At 45.1% G+C, this 17,622-nt stretch overlaps 1 protein-coding gene across 1 annotated transcript in view; it reads right to left on the reverse strand.

Annotated features, from left to right (window-relative positions):
- The window catches only part of GALNT16 (polypeptide N-acetylgalactosaminyltransferase 16), a 79,067-nt gene that overhangs the window by 5,704 nt on the left and 55,741 nt on the right, over positions 1-17,622 (reverse strand). Inside the window, exons 9-15 of the mRNA XM_050897107.1 lie at positions 16,999-17,083; positions 15,866-15,969; positions 11,503-11,629; positions 10,460-10,552; positions 8,216-8,299; positions 7,041-7,182; positions 5,541-5,657 (exon numbers count right to left, since the gene is read on the reverse strand). Coding sequence (XP_050753064.1) covers positions 5,541-5,657; positions 7,041-7,182; positions 8,216-8,299; positions 10,460-10,552; positions 11,503-11,629; positions 15,866-15,969; positions 16,999-17,083 — 752 coding nt within the window. The remainder of the gene's footprint in view (positions 1-5,540; positions 5,658-7,040; positions 7,183-8,215; positions 8,300-10,459; positions 10,553-11,502; positions 11,630-15,865; positions 15,970-16,998; positions 17,084-17,622) is intronic.

A 17,622-nucleotide genomic window follows, 5' to 3' on the forward strand; every position in this document is an offset into this window, starting at 1 on the left:
CCTTCTCCAAAGCACACCTACTGTGCAAAGGGAAACTCCTCCCTGTCCCCCACCCTCCCCCTGCCTCTCCGTACTTGTGAATTCCCAGCCTCCTCCTTCGCCTTCCCCTGTGCGTGTGCTAGAGAATGCCTGCCAGCCGTCTCTCCCACACACCCCATAGCTCACCAGAAGACCCTGCTGTCAAGGAGTATGCTGTTATGAGATTTGAGAGGGAGGACAAGGGCAATTACCAAGAGACACTGGTTTTCTTCTCCTAGCTGTTCAGGAGAAAACTAGCACCACTGGGAGGCTCGCTCATGTTATTCCTCCAGATCAGAGACCTCCTGCCGTGTCATCTCTCCATGCTGAGCAGGTACCCACTGTGATGTCTGTAGGGAAACTCTACAGCAACAGACACAGCAGGACACCAGCAAACACTCACCAGAGCACATTTTCTGCTGCTAACAAACTACACTAAATCAATCAGCTTCTCAGTGAATCACACCACTGGAAAGCCCAGCGTTTCAAGTCACCCCAGATCCCTATGTTCAAAAGAAAGTGGGGCAAGGATGGGGAAGGGAGGGGAGGAACACTGAGAAGGTGACAGAGAGTTGAATGTAAGGCTCATCCGGGCTGCAGGGAGGTGCCATGTATGGAGCTGTTATAAAGTGTATTGACACTAAAAGCCAAAGTAGCGTTCCTCATTTCACATGGAATTGGTATTTTCAGAATGATGGATTCGACTATTTCTGGTCAGAAACTCCGCGTTGCTGCCCTCCGTGAGATACCAGAGCAATCCCCCTGACTTCACCTGAACCTTTCACAAGACCCCCCTGCCTGACTGCCAGACCACAGGATTGCCAAGGACAGCCCAACACCTAGCCCTGCAGGGACACATCATATCTCAGACCCTTGAGGAGGATGGGCAGTAGGAATGGGTGGAAACAGGAGATAGGATGCTCATCTCCCACTGTCAGCCACCTCAGAGCTGGGCAACTTAGTCTAAACTAGTCACCTGGTTGACATACTTATGAAGGGGTCCAAGGTACAAGCATCTTCTGGGAGGGCCCAGCTTTCTCCACAGACCACAAGGGGAGCCTGGACAGCTAACTTTTAAATGACAGTGATGATGCCCATCTTTAGGAAAAACAAACAGAGCAGACACCTCCTGCATACACAGCCAAACATTACAGGGAGTCCTCTCCTCTTTTACACCCAGACATTATGACTGGCCTGTACTTGGAAGGAAAGCTTTTGGAAGATACAAACATTGCATAATCTGAAAAATTTTGGCTTGAAAATCCTCCTTGGTCTCCCTTTCTTGTGCAGATGGAGATAATACAGTTTACTGGTCACAGCAGATTTGGAGTGGAGATGGAAAAAAAAGAATCCATATTTTCTTTGAAATATTGTGTCTTGATCCTCGTCCCCAATGTCAACCAAAAATTTCCCCACTTTTCTGTAAAGCTCTCTCTTCATCTTTATTGTCTATCATCGCAAAGTACTTAGAGGTGGCTGGATAGAAGCACTTCACGTGCAATTACTAAGAGAAAAGTCAGAAATAGCTAGTCCTCTTCTACCCGATATATACAAGAGCTGAAGGTGTTTACACTAGTATAATTTTTCAGGGTAATCAGTTTTCTTTTAAACCCCCTGTAATCCAATCAGTCCAGGGTTTCTCTCAAGATCCTAACAATAGCCTTGTAACCCTGATAACATAGTGGAGTTGGCCAAGCACAGGAAACATAGCTGAGAAGAGCAGATTTTGTTGATTAGGACTGAGATGCTTCGGACAGAAATGCATGGAGATCTGATAACTGGAATAGCCAAGGATGCTGCAGGATGTAATTGAATGTATTTGCAGAGCCATGGGCAGCCTGAAGCTGATGTTGAAGATGACGAACACTATATTTTAAATATATGAGCAGACAGAGTGTGTTGAAAAAGCTCACACCAGCATCCAGTAAGTACTGTCTCCCTTTGAGCACTTAAATTTGTAAAACTAAGAATCACAACTGAGAGAAACTCTTGTCTTCTGAAAATTGCTTCCAAGCTATGGCGTACTGTCAGTATTGTTTTACCTACTTATTATCATGAAGACGCTGAGTCAGGTGCTTCCAGAACAGACAGGTTTTCACTCCTTCTCTTTTCTGATAGTCTACATGAAGTTGCATTTGTCTGCACTTCAGGTAATATGATACACTGAGAAGCAAGGTGGGAAAAATTTCCCAATCACGTCCAAAGGCACACAGGACTTCAAATACTGTTTGTCTCACAAGAAAACTTGGTGTCCTCATTTTCAGGCTGGGGTCACATTCCTTCAGCACATTTTAATGAAATATGGCTGTTTAATAGGATTTCTCAGCATGCTTCTTTTTCTGTTGGGAAATACTGTGCCAATGTTTCTCATTTTCATTTTCTTGTTTTAGTGTCTGACTCTCACTTTGCCTTCTATTTGTCCTCACTATAATACAAATTAAAACGCCACTCCCACCGTCAGTCAGAGCCAAAACCAAAGCTAAAGGCAATAATTTATTGTGCACTCAACTAAAAAATGCTATTCTCCAAATAACATTATGGATAACATCCATCTGGTTTGAAATCTAGTTCTACACTATGCAGAATAGCTCTTGGCTGGTCTTCTGCTAGCAGTGCCAGCTGTTGCTGTTGAACGATCAACAGGATCATGGTGCCAAATAGATTTTGTTCCTGGTTCCCTTCAACCCAAGGGAGGATAGTCTGACAGAACCAAAAACCATCTAAATTTTGACTCTTGTCTCATATCCTCCTACTTGCAAAGTTCTAGACTTATTTTCAGGTAATACTCTAGACACAGCTGATAATACTGCAAAGCCTCCGCTAGAATATTACATATATGTTAGATGGACTGTTATTAGCACTCAAAAATAACAACAAAATTATCTGCCCTGTGGACATGCTTAATGCACAACAGCTGTGTAGCATGGGCACAGAGTCAGTATGTTGGAAAGCAGAAAGCAACTTTAGGAGCTGTATGGTGCTGTCGTAAGGATCTAACCAATCATCTACTCTGGTGGCACTAAAAAAACAAAACCATCACGTGCCCCATCTTTTGTCAGAAATCTTGCTTATGCATCACTCAGACATAGACATGAAATCTAGATCCTGAAAAGTCCAAACGTCTTCCACCACAGACCTCTGATGACAGTGACACCAGAGATGTTCAAAGCTGGGCTTTCATCGTGCCGCCATCTCCTCTTAGGATATTGTATGTGTGATGCACGTTGCTCAGGCTCACCCCCTTCCACTCAGACCACCTACTCGGGGCTCTCACTTGTCACCTCCACCTCTCTGAAGTAGCTCAACTCCCCTTCCTCCACTCCTACTCAGCTCCTCTGGCTTTCTGAGAAGCCCACTTGAACTGAGGAGTGGCTACACCCATGCATAGTTTGAAAACACCACTCTCCCCCCAGCACTCACACTTTGGGCTATGAGTACCCACGGGGAGACAGGCAAGTTGTAGGGCAATTGAGGGAATTTGTTCCCTCCAGCTTTGCTTTTTCATTTCACACTTTAAAGTTTCTACAGCAGTGGCCGTCTCCTTGAAACTCAACCTCCCAAATATCAGAAGGAGAGAGAATGGGATAGTTTGCAAAGATGACTGATTTCTAGCTAATTAAAATCCAATGTCAGTATTAACAACAATTACTGTTGTGTTTATGGAAGGAAGGGACCATAACAACATTCCCCAAGAACGCAACAAACTTGAGCATTGCAAGTAGAACTGGCTTTGTAAGTAGAAATCTGAAATGGGAGTTTGGGACTTCCAAAAAAATCCGAACATTTCAACCCAAATTAGATTAAAAATTCCAATGCACTTCTCCCACCTCATCCCCACCTCATCCCTTCAGCCGCAAGGCGGTTTGGAATGGCAGCTGTGACTCAAATCATTCTCTAATTATTTGAAATGCTTAAACAAAATCCTTGCTTACAGTCAGTTGGCTAAATCATCTGCTAGGTCAAGTCCTTGATTTAAGTGCAGTTTGTTCACATAAGGTAATGGAAAACAACAGCTCACATCCTTAAGTGTGTGTGCATGTCTTTATAATGAGCCTGTATATAATCAATACATCAAGGCTCAATAAATCCTATTCCAGCAGCAGAACGAGCCTGCTTGTGTTCGTGTGGATTAATCTCTCTTCTGGCTAATAGGGCTCGGACTCCACCCCCCTTCAGGGGACCCTTGTCCTTCCATGACAGGGGAGGCGGGGAAAGACAGCTGATTTTGGCAGCTGCTAGAGTCCTCTGTGCTGCCAGGGAGGAAAATGCTGCAAGGCACCTAAGGGGAAGCTAAGTGACCTAATTACACAGCAAGGGGGTGAGTGATTACCAACAAGAAAAAGGAGCAGGCAAGCGCAGCCCACCTGGGATATCCTTGCAAGGCTAATCCGAACTCAGAGTTTTCTCAGCGTATTCATGGTGACAACTCTTTAAGACATTTCTGCATTAACCAACCCTCCAGAGGAAAGTCTACACAGGCTTTCCATAAATGGGCAAGACTAGATTTCAGTTCTTTCCTTCTGGAAGAACTAAATTCAGAGATTCGTATAGCATTAAAAAGTACTGACAAAAGAGGATGCTGCTGAGGACTGGTAGCAAGCTGAGCCATCTCCTACCTTTGGGCTATCAAAACAATAGATGTGTCAGAAAACACAAAGTCAGCATAGCCTTAAATGACAGAAAATTTGTTCTCTCTTGGTGTAGAGGGAAGCACAGGAACTAGGGATGAAACAAGCCCTGTCCAGTGTCTGCCAGTGCTGTGCTGTCACCTGTTGTGTCCTGCCCAGTTCTGATAAAAAGGCACATCACATCTCTGTGAGGGCACCCTGGCCATCGCAGAGGCCATCTCTTACCTAGTGCTGTAAGGCAAAATGACTTATGTGTCCTGACAGATCAGGGATGCACATCTTGGAAACAGCATAAGAGTCACAGAGCTGCATTTTGTTGGGAACACTGCTGCTGTGTATATTTCCTCAGGGAGCAGTTTGGGTGGAACATACGGTGCTTTATGTCAGTCGGTATTTCTCAAATGAGTTGCACGTACGCAGTTTTAAAGGTCTGTTCACATGTCCAAAGACAGCACAAAGAACACAATTCTCTCACTCCTAAATAAGTAAACAAATGATAGCACACACCACCCTTCCCTTGGGTATCTCAAAGCATTTGCTGCTTATCTACCCCTCTCTAATGCTGTGCTCCATCCATGCACCGATCTGGCTGAACATAAATGTATCCAAGGAGCAAGGTCAGGGTGCTACTGAGCTGGAGCTAACCACGCTGCTGAGGGCCCAGGCAGACCAGAGACCCACACACTAGTGTGGTCTGTGCTCTCCGCTTTGGTTGCGGGCAATCTCATACATCCGAGCTTATGAAACACACCAGAGAGGGAGATGGAGATGGAGAAGATGGAGGGGACTTTTATACACTTTGATAATACTAGGTTTGCCCCTGCAGGCTGCACTGATGTAGGAACACGGGTATATGGCGATGAAGGGATTAAAAACAGGTGCACAGTTACCTACCTGTCTGCCATCTTTTTGATTGCAGGCTTCCAGTGTGATCTGAGAGCCAGTAGAGAAGGAGGTAATGGAAAGACACTTGTCCTGCTGTCTAATTAAAGGGTCACTGAATACCCACTCCTTTGGCATAAGAAAAAGAAAGGTTCCATTAGGATCATAACCGTTATCAGATGAGGGAGGAAGAGTTTTTTCTATCAAATATTTCAAAAACCTGTACCCTTTGTTCAGCTCTTACCAAAGGCTCCCTGGGAAGACTATGGCGGCAGTCTTCACCTGATCAGAAGTTCATGCTTAGGCTTGGTGCATCACAACTATTTCAAAGCCTGCAGCTGGCTCCCCTGACCATCTGAGCTGTCTGATTAACCTTGGATCCCATGGAACTCCCTGCTCTGCAGCTTTACAGATTCAGGCCTACAAAGCAGGGAGGAACTTGAGCCCTGATTTGCATGACATGCAATGGCCTCTGCATATTTTACATAGCAGATATGTTCTCTAACAGGTATCTGGAACCTATAGATTGTCAAGCAAAGCAAAACACATGCAAGCATATCCATGGGCTAACATATATCACCAGCACACATAAAGCACAAGCCACTTCATTTTTCCCTCCTCTCGCTAGATGGATACCCAACCCAATCAACTATTATTATTATACTTTCCCCAAGGAAGAAATACAAAATGCAATAAGTTTCAGAGATTTCAAATCGTAATGACATGGAACAATGAGTCAGATTAAATGGTATGTTGAACGCTGGCTGCAAACTAGTTTCCAACAGTTAACAGATGTGAATATGTATTTTCTGGCATAAAATATCCTACTGTGACCCTTAACTTTCTCAAGCTGCTTCCCTGCTGCTTTCCGTCACCAAAAGAAGAGGCTGAGTGCAGATCTTCAGCTGGTATAAACCAGCACAGCTCCACTGCAGTTAGGAGAGCTGCATCAAATTACTGCAGCTGGGGTCTTGGCTATTTAAACTCTATTTGGGCTTTATACTGAAATGCATCTGTAAAACAGCACACTTCAAGCCATCTGCAGCTACAGCTGAACTGGCAGACCAAGGAACATTTCTGATCCTGGGAAAATCTCTTACCCACATGCCAGGGTACTAGCCAAGCACACCCCAGGACCGGTTCTGATGGGGTGGATGATGAAGCAGAGCACACCCAAGCAACGGTCTGAGTGGGAACAGCTACATGACTCAAACCCTGGTCGCACGCCTACTGCACTGACTAGTCACACCCCTGAGCATTCAAGCGCTACCTGTTGCCTTTGAGTGATGACAACCTTCCTACTCTACGCCTGACTGCTGAGTCTGTTGAGCCAACAGAGCTCTGAGAGATGGGCGCAGCTTTTTTCTGCTTACTATTAAAATCATTAACAGAGCCAAATTCTTCCTTCATTCACATCTGTACAAACCCACCAAGGACAGAGATGCCTTTTCATTCTCAGGTAATAAAAAGGGCAGAAGCAGGAGCAAAGCACCAAACTGAAGCCTGCCTTACCTGAGTGACAGGTGGATTGTTCACTGTTCCTTTACAGTTTCCCATGCCAGCCAACATATTCCCTGTGGTATCCTGTGCCCAAGACTCCAGGCAGTTTCCTCCTTGTTTAATTATTCCTGGAATCAACTCCTTTTCAGGAATCCTTGAAGTAAAATGACAGTTGCATGGCACTTCATACACAGAAATGTTCAAAGCACTTTCACATTTATAGGGGCATAACTGGCCCCTGACTAAAACACAGTCCCCTTTATTTGACAGAAAATGAAAAATATCATGCTGTCCACTGGAAATGTCTGGAGGAGGCAAAAGTCAAGGGAGAACTTGGTCAGAAGGCTGGTACCCTTTTGTTTCAGAAGGCATAACAGGATCTTTAGGTATACCCCAAGCAGTTTAGTGTGATGTCTCTTCTGAAAGAGGCCATTGCCAGTAAAAAGCCATATCCACACTGATTTATCCTGCTTCTGCCTCTCCCTTTTCCAGAGTCTTTCCCCCAGTGCTAGCACATATTCACTGTCTCATTGGTAGCAATACCGGAAAGATCTGTCAAGGCCAGATGACAGCTGGATGTTTTAGCCTCAACCCATGTTAGCTACAGACTTTGCTTGACTGAGATGTAAGGATGTGTTGCCAGGGTGTGTTAGCTAGCAAGTGCTAACAACACAGCTCTACCCAGGCTACCTCTCAGCAGAGCAATGACACAACACTACTGCATCCTGACCAGGGGCAGGGGAAGCCACAGGCACAGCTGGTTCTGGCATTCACCAGGGCTTTCTCTGAACCACCTGCACCTCTGCACTGAGGTTGTCCAGCTCTACTTGGCTCAACTACCTCCAGGCAGAGCATCCAACAGGCAGAGCCATGACTGGGAGGGATGTAGTGCTCTGGCACTTGTCTACACCCCGCACCGCCGAAAACACCACTGTTGCACATCTCTGAGGGACAGCTGTGTGGGGCAGAGCAGAGGGCTCCCAGAGGCAGGAGCAACAAACCTTTTGCAGAGTTGTTGTGATGATACAAGCCAGGAAATCACAGGAGGCTTTTCACCAAAAAGAACAGAGGAAAACCTTTTCCAAGCATAAGTCTCTCTTTTGCCCGTTGCTGCCAAGGCTCGGCTTCTCATTGTGACCCACCTCCCAGATCCTTCAGAGATTTCTACAAGCGGAGAAATGACTCACTTGAGCTCTGGGTAGACATTCTCCAGATACCACTGGAAGGATTTACAGTTCAGTTTGCGTCGCTGCTCCACTCGGTCTGCAACACTGGAAACACAGGCAGGTTGTTGAGGATAGAGATAGTGAACAGGAGGGAGGGGAACAATGAAGATTGGCCAGGAGGTTTGAGGGAGACTACATGACTTTTTCCCATTACTCATTCTCCCACGTAGTTGTTGCTGGGTTCAGAGCACTAGCAGTGACCTGAGGTGAAAAGGAGGAGAGAGGCAAGTGGCAGGAAATAGAAAAGGAAGACATAAACACCTTCAGAGAGCAATTCTTGCACTGCCTTTGGCTCAGAACGATGGCAGGGCCCAGGTCCTACAGTGTTAAATAATACATTGCAGTAAAACTACTGTAGGACCAGGAAAGTATTTCTGCCTCTGGGTGCCCCTGTAGAGGCATACCATGAAACTTCCACAATGATCAGCTCCTGAAAAGGCCTAGAAAGTGTTTGTGCTCAGGTATATACAAACGGTTAATCTGTGTGTGCTAGGGCACATCTCTAGCTCATGGCAGCAGCTCTAGGCTCAGGCTGGGTTTCAGACCTAAAGAACATAATTATTTGCTCTTAAGCAGTTTTGGGAAAGGGGAGGAGTATAAGGGGAAATTAACTCAACATCTCAGTAACTGTCTGCTGCAGCAGTCCTCCCACTGCTGATTTGCTTGGCTTTAGCTGGCTGAAGAAGAGGAGTTCCCTCAAGCAGTCCTACTGAGCAGTGACACTAGGGACTCTCGTCTTCAACCTATAACACTACATTTGTGTGTTGGGAAGGAGTTTCAACTGTACCCATGCTCCTTGCCATCCTCAGCCCACAGAGGCCACTGTACTGCCCATACCTCAGGAGAATGTACTTAGATCCTATATTCACATCAAAATTGTGGGGAAGGAGGGTCCATTTTAGGCCCAGTTGACAGTGATGGTGTCAGAAGCATGTGCAATCTAAAATCTAGATTTAATGCAGGTTCACAGGGCTGTTACTACACATCAAGAAATTGCCTGAAATCAAATCCTACAGCTCTGCTCCAGCTCTTATTCAGCCAATGCTGCCAGTAAAGCCACTAGGAAGTCTGTGTGAACAAGAACTGCAGGTTTTGGCCCTAAAACACATGAGCAATATATCCACGTCCAATATGCAATTGTCCTGTTTCCTTCACAAGCAGCAGGGTTACTTGCTATTTGGCCCCAGCCCAACTGCTGCAGTCAGCTCAAGGACAGATACATTAGGTAGACAAAGCTATTTGTACAAAAATATGTAATGCATCATGATAATAAAGCACTATGTACAACAAAAAAAGAGTGTGTGGGTCAGACCAAACCTGCTTGTTATCAAATAAGCAGGAGATGCATCATTACCCAGTGCACATAGCTACACATTTGAGATACAACCATATTTGCCAAGTCTTTACGCTGATACAATAGTCACTGGTTCACAGGCAGATATAACCCACAGATATACACCACTCCTGGGATTTTTTAGATTTATCTGGGAGTTGTAGGGGTTTGTTAGCACAGGGAGCAAGCTCTCCCCTCATCCCTGCTTTTGGTGTCCATCACTGATTTCTGGGTCACAAAGAACACTTAGGCCCATAACAGCAAATCTCATGTGGCCTGGAGACAGCTTCAGCAAAGGTGCTGTAAGGAGCACATTCTGCACAGAAGTGGGCTCAGCAGGTGCTGGAGATGAGTCACAACTGGACTGTGTTTCTAAATGAGATGTCTCACCATTGGCCATGCTCTCTCCTGCTCTACAAACCAGGCAAACCACCCATTCACTCATCAGGAAAGAGGGGAGTGCACCGAGTCCAACCTGCCCCATGTGCCAGCTAGCCGTGCTTGCCCCGGGATTCTGCATCCGCACAGGAACTTTGGGTCAAGCTCTAGTAACTGCATAACTCACATTTCCAGAGCAGCTGCATGCTGTGTTAGAAAATATTCTTATCTACCCACTTAAGATGTCTGGCCTTTTAATTTCATTACAGATCCCTTCTGCTAACAAATGATTTATGCAGGGTTACTGGGGGAAAAATAAAGTGAATTAGAAGCAAACCTTGTTAGCCAGACACTCAAGCTGCAACCTCCCTGGCAAGCCAGCCATTCAGAGCATCTCTGTTTCCCACACTTAGCCCCAGAGAAGATCCAAAAACTATTTCTTGCTAGCAAGGGGCTTACCAGAGCCTTCCTACCGAGGTTTAGGGGCAGCTTACCTTCCAAATGACTTCCCAATGGCAGATGGCCGGGCCTCATAGTAGTACTGCTTGTATTCATCCATCCACACCTCTGCTGTGCGCTTGGTGTTCCTGCATGGGGATGAGGAGATGCTTTGCTGAGTGCTGCTGGAGAACCTGCCCTCCCAGCAAGCAGGCACTGGGTGGGCAGACCGAAGGCCTGTCTGCCAGGAGGGAGTGGGAGACAGTCCCAAACATGAAACACAGTGGAGACTACAGATGGATATAGATTGAATGTGCTAAGTCTACAAAGCCTTGCAAGGGTGCTTCAGTTCAGAAGTTAAAATTTTACCATGATTTTTTCACACACGCTCCCTCTGCAGAGACACCTGGACTGACTGTCACCATCACCCTGCTTTACAGTATCCCTTTGCCCAGATTAGAATAACGCCATGGAAAAATTCAGCTTGGAAAGCACCTCTAGGTATCACCTGGTCCAACCTTCTGCCCAAAGCAGACTAGCTTCAGGTTAGGTCATGTTGTTCAGGGTCTTGTCTGGTCGAGTTTTGAAATCTCCAAGGATGGAGATTTCACCACCTCTCTAGGGCCCTGCGCCAGTGCTTAACCGCTCTCATTGTGAAGCACTTTTTCTCATCTTTTTTCTCTTCCCATCTGTCCTGCAGTGGAAGTTGTCCTTAGGGCTTGTCTCAGAGCACATACAGCTCAGTAGGATCTCTGGACTCAAAAGCAGCTCAGAGACAACAGAGACGACTAAGGACTGCTGATACACAGGCACATGTCATAGGGCAGTATCCACAATGGGCAGGGTCTCTCTCTGGGCTACTGCTCCCCCCCTCCATTGCAGACTGAGGAAGAACAAGATGCACTAATACAAACAACAGAGAAGGGAACAGGTTTTGTTCACAGAAAACAGCAACTCATCCTTCCCTTGAGAACAGATGCTCAGCCACAAGCTGTTCTCCTCTGTCATCAGGCAGAAAGACAACAAAGAATTCAGGCTTATTTAGACATGCCCAACATCAAGGTGGCCTGGCTGCTACCAGGAACTACCCAACACCTACTTGATGTAAGTCAGTGCATTGCCCTCAGGGAAGTCATAGGGATGGCGCTTCCTGAACACGTGTCCCACTCGACTGCAGGGAACGATCTCCAAGCTGCCACCACACATCCACACTCGGAAAGAGAGCTCTGGAAGAGACCCCAAGAGTCATACAGCTGCAGGCAGATCAGCAGCATTTCCAACAAGGGCAACTTCAGCAGTGTGCCTGAAAACCTTGCCCCTCAGCTCTAGATGTATTGCCTGCAACAGCAAAACCAGGAAAAGCAATGCCATGGTGAGAGTGGAAAAACTGTCCTCCCTTTGTTAAAATGGAGGCGACTCTTGTGGCTCAGAGACTTCCTAGCCTTCTCCAGTCACGCTCCTCTCTTTGGTCCCCTGAGCACTTCAGTGAGACACCTTTCCCCTTGACCAGGTCCTTGTGGTTGCTGTCAGGCCTTCAGGATGGCATCTGGCAACAGACTGAGATCACCCCCACACCCACCTTGTTTTGGACTTCTGTAACTCTCCAGTCCTGCACATGGATGGAAGAAAAAAAGAAGAATTCACCATGTAAAGCAAATCGTGTGAGGAAGAAAGGGAGTTTAGGAGACAAGGAGAAAGGAGAGAACAAGATGAGGGCATAGGAAGTGAATCAATGTCTAGAGCAGAGTCCTCTCCCTGATACCTCCATGTTATCCACCCTACAATACCTTGTTGTTCTTGTTCTGCTTGGCTCTGCTAATTAAAAAAAAAACAAAAACAAAAAAAGCAGATGACTGGGTTACAGTTTGTCACCAGTTGCCTCTGCTGGGGGAGCTGCTGAGAGCAGCAATCAGTCTAATAGTGTGACTATAAAAATATGGAGAGAACCCTGCTACTTGAAGAAATCCAGCTGGTCCTGAAGCTAAATTCAACATTTTGTTAAAGGATTAGAAGAACATGGATCTTTGATGTACAGGCGCTTATTTGCATCACAGAAGAGATGTGACCTCGCTCAAGCTTACGGGTCTGTCCTCGCAAGTTTAATCACTGCCACACCGGAGGGGTTTTCCACTTGCGTTTCATGTGGCGGTGAGAAGAGAAGAAGGAAGAAGGAAAATGAAAATTAGCTGGGTAGTTTGGTAGTTCTTACCAAAAGGGCTTCAGATTGTGTAGACTGATTACTTCAAAAACTTTACTCAGTTGAGATCTCCCTCCAGTGATGCCTGAATTATGGGGCTCTGATGTTCAGAAATTAAAAAGCTTTCCTCTCTAGCTCCTGGGAAAGGTTGTTTAAACAGTGTGTTTGGGGGGGGTGTATTTAATCTAGCTTCTAAGTAAAAAAAAATTTTATTAGACTGTATTTTGTGGCATTTCTTACTAGCCCTTGTCTCTCCCTGACTCCTTCCTAGAGCTTATTATTTTCAGTCTCTTTTCAACAGGGAGTTCCAGCTTTGAAGAGAGGAAGGGCTTTAAAAACAAAAAAAAAGGCCAAGACATAAGTTTCTGTCTGGTGGTGTGTCCAGCTGGCATTTGCTCTCCTGGAATGAGGTTCTGACTCACTCCGGCCTATAACAAAAACAAAACTCTCAATCTAGCATGTGTAACTTAAAGTGACGTCCATTTCCCAAGAGAGGATTCCTCATGCCATATTGGTATCTTAGGCACACAGACAGACTGCATGTCCAGGTTTGCAAATGACAGAATTCTTTAAAGAAGGGGCGAAAGAATGCAGATTTGGGGCACAGAAGAGAAGATGGAGATCAAACATAGCTTATTAAGGACTTTCATCCATGCCCTGATGGAAAGCATAGGAGAACTTTTTGCTGTATATTTTCCAGGACATGACCCAGTCCATATGTGTTTTAAATGGCTTTTAATCACTGTGGCTTTTCCACATCAAAGTGGAAAAAAAGGGGTTTACCAGCTCACATCCAGCTGGAAGGATATTTAGGCAGCTGGTAATTGCTGCCTGATCATTTTTGTGTACCTGCAGTATGTGTAGAGCTTGTCTGGCTCTGTGCCCTTCCCATACATTCTCTTATCCTGTTTCCTCACAGGAAAAAGCTTTCAAAGAAGTTGTTTATTAAAAATGGCTTTCGTGGGCAGAGAATGGCCCATCCCAGCCACCCAAATTAGTCAGAACCACTCTCCCACCTCACCTGCAAATGGTGACCTTATCCAAACAGTTCCTTTCCACTCAAAATTGTAATTTGTAGTAAAAATAGTGTTTCAGAACATTATCAACATTTTTCCTTGATCACAAAATCTAATTTTCAATTAGTATGGAGAACTTTTTTTTTAAGATGGTAAATTAACCATTCTGAATACTTCAAGGAAAATTAATACTTCTTGTTGTCAGATACAGGTTGGTTTCTACCCCTCTGCCACGCAACAGCAACAGGCTTGATGCAGAAGCCACTGGTTGATTTGTTGCCACACATTATGCTGCAGAGCTGAACAAAAGTTAGCTTTAAAAAAAAGTAGTCTGTTTTGTTTTTAAAATACCTTCCCATTGCCATCACCACAGTGGTGGTGTGGCAATGCAGCTCAGGGACAGGCCCCTTTAAACAGAGCATTGTGCACTTAGCTTTGCCCTCTTAAGTGAAGAGTGGAGGTGCAGGATAAGAGACAAGTGATGGGAGACAACGAATTTACAGGGAAACCACACAAGGCAAAACTGGCAAGCCCTGTAAACCTGGCCCAGTCCCACACAGCCTGGCCCAGCCACTGCCAGGCTTTACAAGAGCAATTTGAAGGAGAATGAAGCAATTCTGTGGAGGTTTTGATCAGTTCTATGTGCAAGAAGGGCTGTGGATGTGCAGATAATTTACTGCCACTTATGGCAGAGAGTTCTGCTTAGCATCAAGCTACTGACGTACACAACAAACAACAACACTGGGCTCCCAGGTGGGCAGAAGCAGACAACCAAAAGCCTAAAAAAATATTCTTTCTCCATCTTTGCAGTTTACAGCTTTTACACAGTTGCAGCTCAGAGGCTGACAGGATGGCCAAGTGGCTGGCTCTGCAGCTGGAGCAGGACTAGTGACAGCAAGGAGCTGAGTTTGGCTGTGCAGAGGAGTCTAAGGGACACAGGAGAGGGGATCTTCATGCCTGGGTAAAGGCTGCCTGTTACTTCTGCCTCCAGTGCTTAGCTGATGCTACTAGCACTGCTGAGATCCCAATGCCAGCCCCATTTAATATCTCTTTTTAATATCATGAGTATCATAAAACTGAACCAAGACCTCAGAAAACAGAGAACACAAGCACTCATTATTAGATATTTTGTTTTAAAAAAGTGGTACCTTGATATTCTGTTATCGGCCAAAAATATTAGTTCCTGGTTTCAGAGAGCATTTCAGAAACAGGCAGCTCTCCCAGCTGTGTTCAGAGAAACTAAAGTTTCCTCTTCCTGACTATTTCTTTCTTTCTAATTGGTCCTCCAGGTGCTAGAAAACACCATATAAATTCTTCTTTAAAGGGTTTTATTTACAAATCTGTGACATTTATGGAAGCTGTAGAAACAGAATAATTTTTTTGGCAGTGTTAGCTACAGAAAAGTCTATTTAAGTAAAAGTCGACTGCAAAACAGAGTAAGGCTTTTATCTCTTTAGCTCCACCCGCATCATTTCTAAATGAATGCCCCGAATACTTGAGGTCTCTGTGAACCTCTTTTCAATACTCTTCTTCCTTTTGTCACTAACACCTGGTGACATTGCAGCATCCCTTCACATGGGGCAAAGAGAGATGCCTGGAATATCTGTGACACCATTAAGTGCAAGGAGATGAGTTTAAGCACCATGCTGTATAATATAACAGCACTTGAGTGGACAGACTATCCTGGGCTTCTGAATTCCTCAGATGTTTGTGATGCCCTAGCCTGCTTCTAAATGTTTTCATTCTGAATCTATTTGTACCCAAATTCCACTTACAAAGAGGCTTGTTTTATTAGGAAAAATATCCTTCTGGCCTATCAAGCTGGGAGAGCAACTCAGACTTATCTGGGAAAGAGGAACAGGTATAAGAGAGCATCGGAGTGACTGTCCACTTCAGAGCTGCAGCAACACAGACTGTCATGTGAAGGACTGGAGGAATATTCTCCAAAAACAAGCAACAATTTAAATATCAGGAGGTTCCTCTTTCTTACTTGTACTGTGGAAGCACCTGTATAATAGTGCATATGCCTGTAAGAGAGTGATAGCCCTGATCGCAAAAAAGCCTCCATTTACTTTGGACAAAGCTGACAGCGATACGGTTCTGACTGACATGGGGATTACCTGACCATGTCCCTAGCCTTACATCGACATGCAGATCAGATCTCTTAAAAGGAGAGTTCTGGTAGGCGATGAAGACTGGGACGTGGTTCTGCATTAGTGTGTCATTCTCCTGAAACATCCTGAACTTACCAAAATTTTCTCCTCCCCAGATGTCCATTTGAGTATCGTATTTTCCCAGGTGGTTAAACCAGGACTTGTCGATCACAAAGATGCCTCCTGCTATGACAGGGGTTCTGGAAAAGAAAACACAAGCCCACACAAAATAATCACACGTATATGTAGCACCACCATCTTCATTTTAGAAGGGGGACAATTTGTCCAGGCCTGACAAATCGTATCTCATTTAAAAGAGAAAAATAGTAGAGCTGGGACATGAACCTGCAGCAGGCTTCTGAGATCCCCCTCACTAGATCACCCTCCTGCCTTTGTTAGATGGTCCTGCAAGCACTACATGAGTAATGCTGTGTCTTTTGCATTTATACAAATATGCACAGTGTGAAGGAATGACAGGGGCACTGACTGATGACTGTGTTCACCAACTAGACACGGTGTGAGAGACTGCTGCATGTACTGCTCTGCTGTTAGCAAGCTGGTTGCTTCTGGAGTACAAAACAGAGGCTCACAAATTACACAGAGTAGTTGAATGTTACTTTTATGTTACAAACAGGGAGGTGTCTGCCTATACAGACAAGCACTGTGACTTTTTTTATCAGGATTTGTCACATTCTACATTCCTCAGAGCCATGTATACAGCAGTGAGGCTGGCAATAACTGTTCCAGCCAACAGAGACCGTTCTGTCCATGGACATGCAAATTTAGGAGAGAAGGATAATTCTGTGCCCAAATTACTAGGCAAGATTCAGTTCCCAAGTCTGCTTTACACTTGCTGGGTGACTGTTTAGCTGCTGCATTCCTTAATTCTTCACCTGGAAGATGGAGGTAATTAAAAACCCTCAAAGGGTGTTGAGTGAGGGAGACCAGAAAAACAAACATATAGAAGAAGAGGTGGCTTGTAGAGGTGGCATGCCTACAAGCCTAAGATAGTATATAATTGTTATTCTTACAGTATTCAGAGGGTAATACTCTCAGAATTAGGGTATAGACCTCAGTGCATTCAGAAAATAACATGAAGAGTTTCTCATCAAGTGAACACTGTGGCATTTTGTCCTCAGCAAGGCAGTCCCTATGCACTCCTTGCCACACAGGTGAAGGCGTAGTAAAGGCATTTGGAGGACTGTACAGAGTCCATCAGAGACAGCTACCTTATAGACTGAGTTGGGTCTGTTCTGGACATCTTCTGCTCTATAGGAATCTGCTCCCACTTAAAGTGAAGGCTCCAGTCAAACCCTGAGAAGGAAAAAAACACATCAAATAATAGGTTTTGTTATTGTTTTTCTACTAGCTTCAGTGATAGTCTCCACCTTTACATCACAGGCTATCCCTATGTCCTGGTTTTGGCTGGGACAAAGTTAACTTTCTTTTTAGTAGCTGGTACAGTGCTGTGTTTTGGATTTAGTGTCAGAATAATGTTGATAATATGCTGATGTTTTAGTTGTTGCTAAGTAGCGCTTATCTTAAGCCAAGGACTTTTCAGTTTCCCATGCTCTGCCAGCAAGCAGGTGTGCAAGAAGCTGGGAGGGAGCATAGCCGGGGCAGCTGACCCGAACTAGCCAAAGGGGTATTCCATACCATGGAACGTCATGCCCAGTATATAAACAGGGGGCAGTTGGCCGGGAGGCGCGGATCGCGGCTCGGGAACTAACTGGGCATCGGTCAGCGGGTGGTGAGCAATTGCATTGTGCATCACTGGTTTTTTTCCTCCCCCCCCTTCCTTTTTTTGTTGCATTCCTTTTCATTACTATTATTATTATATTTCATTATTACTA

Source organism: Gymnogyps californianus, chromosome 5, assembly GCF_018139145.2.
Source record: "Gymnogyps californianus isolate 813 chromosome 5, ASM1813914v2, whole genome shotgun sequence".
NCBI classification, from domain to species: Eukaryota; Metazoa; Chordata; class Aves; order Accipitriformes; family Cathartidae; genus Gymnogyps; species Gymnogyps californianus.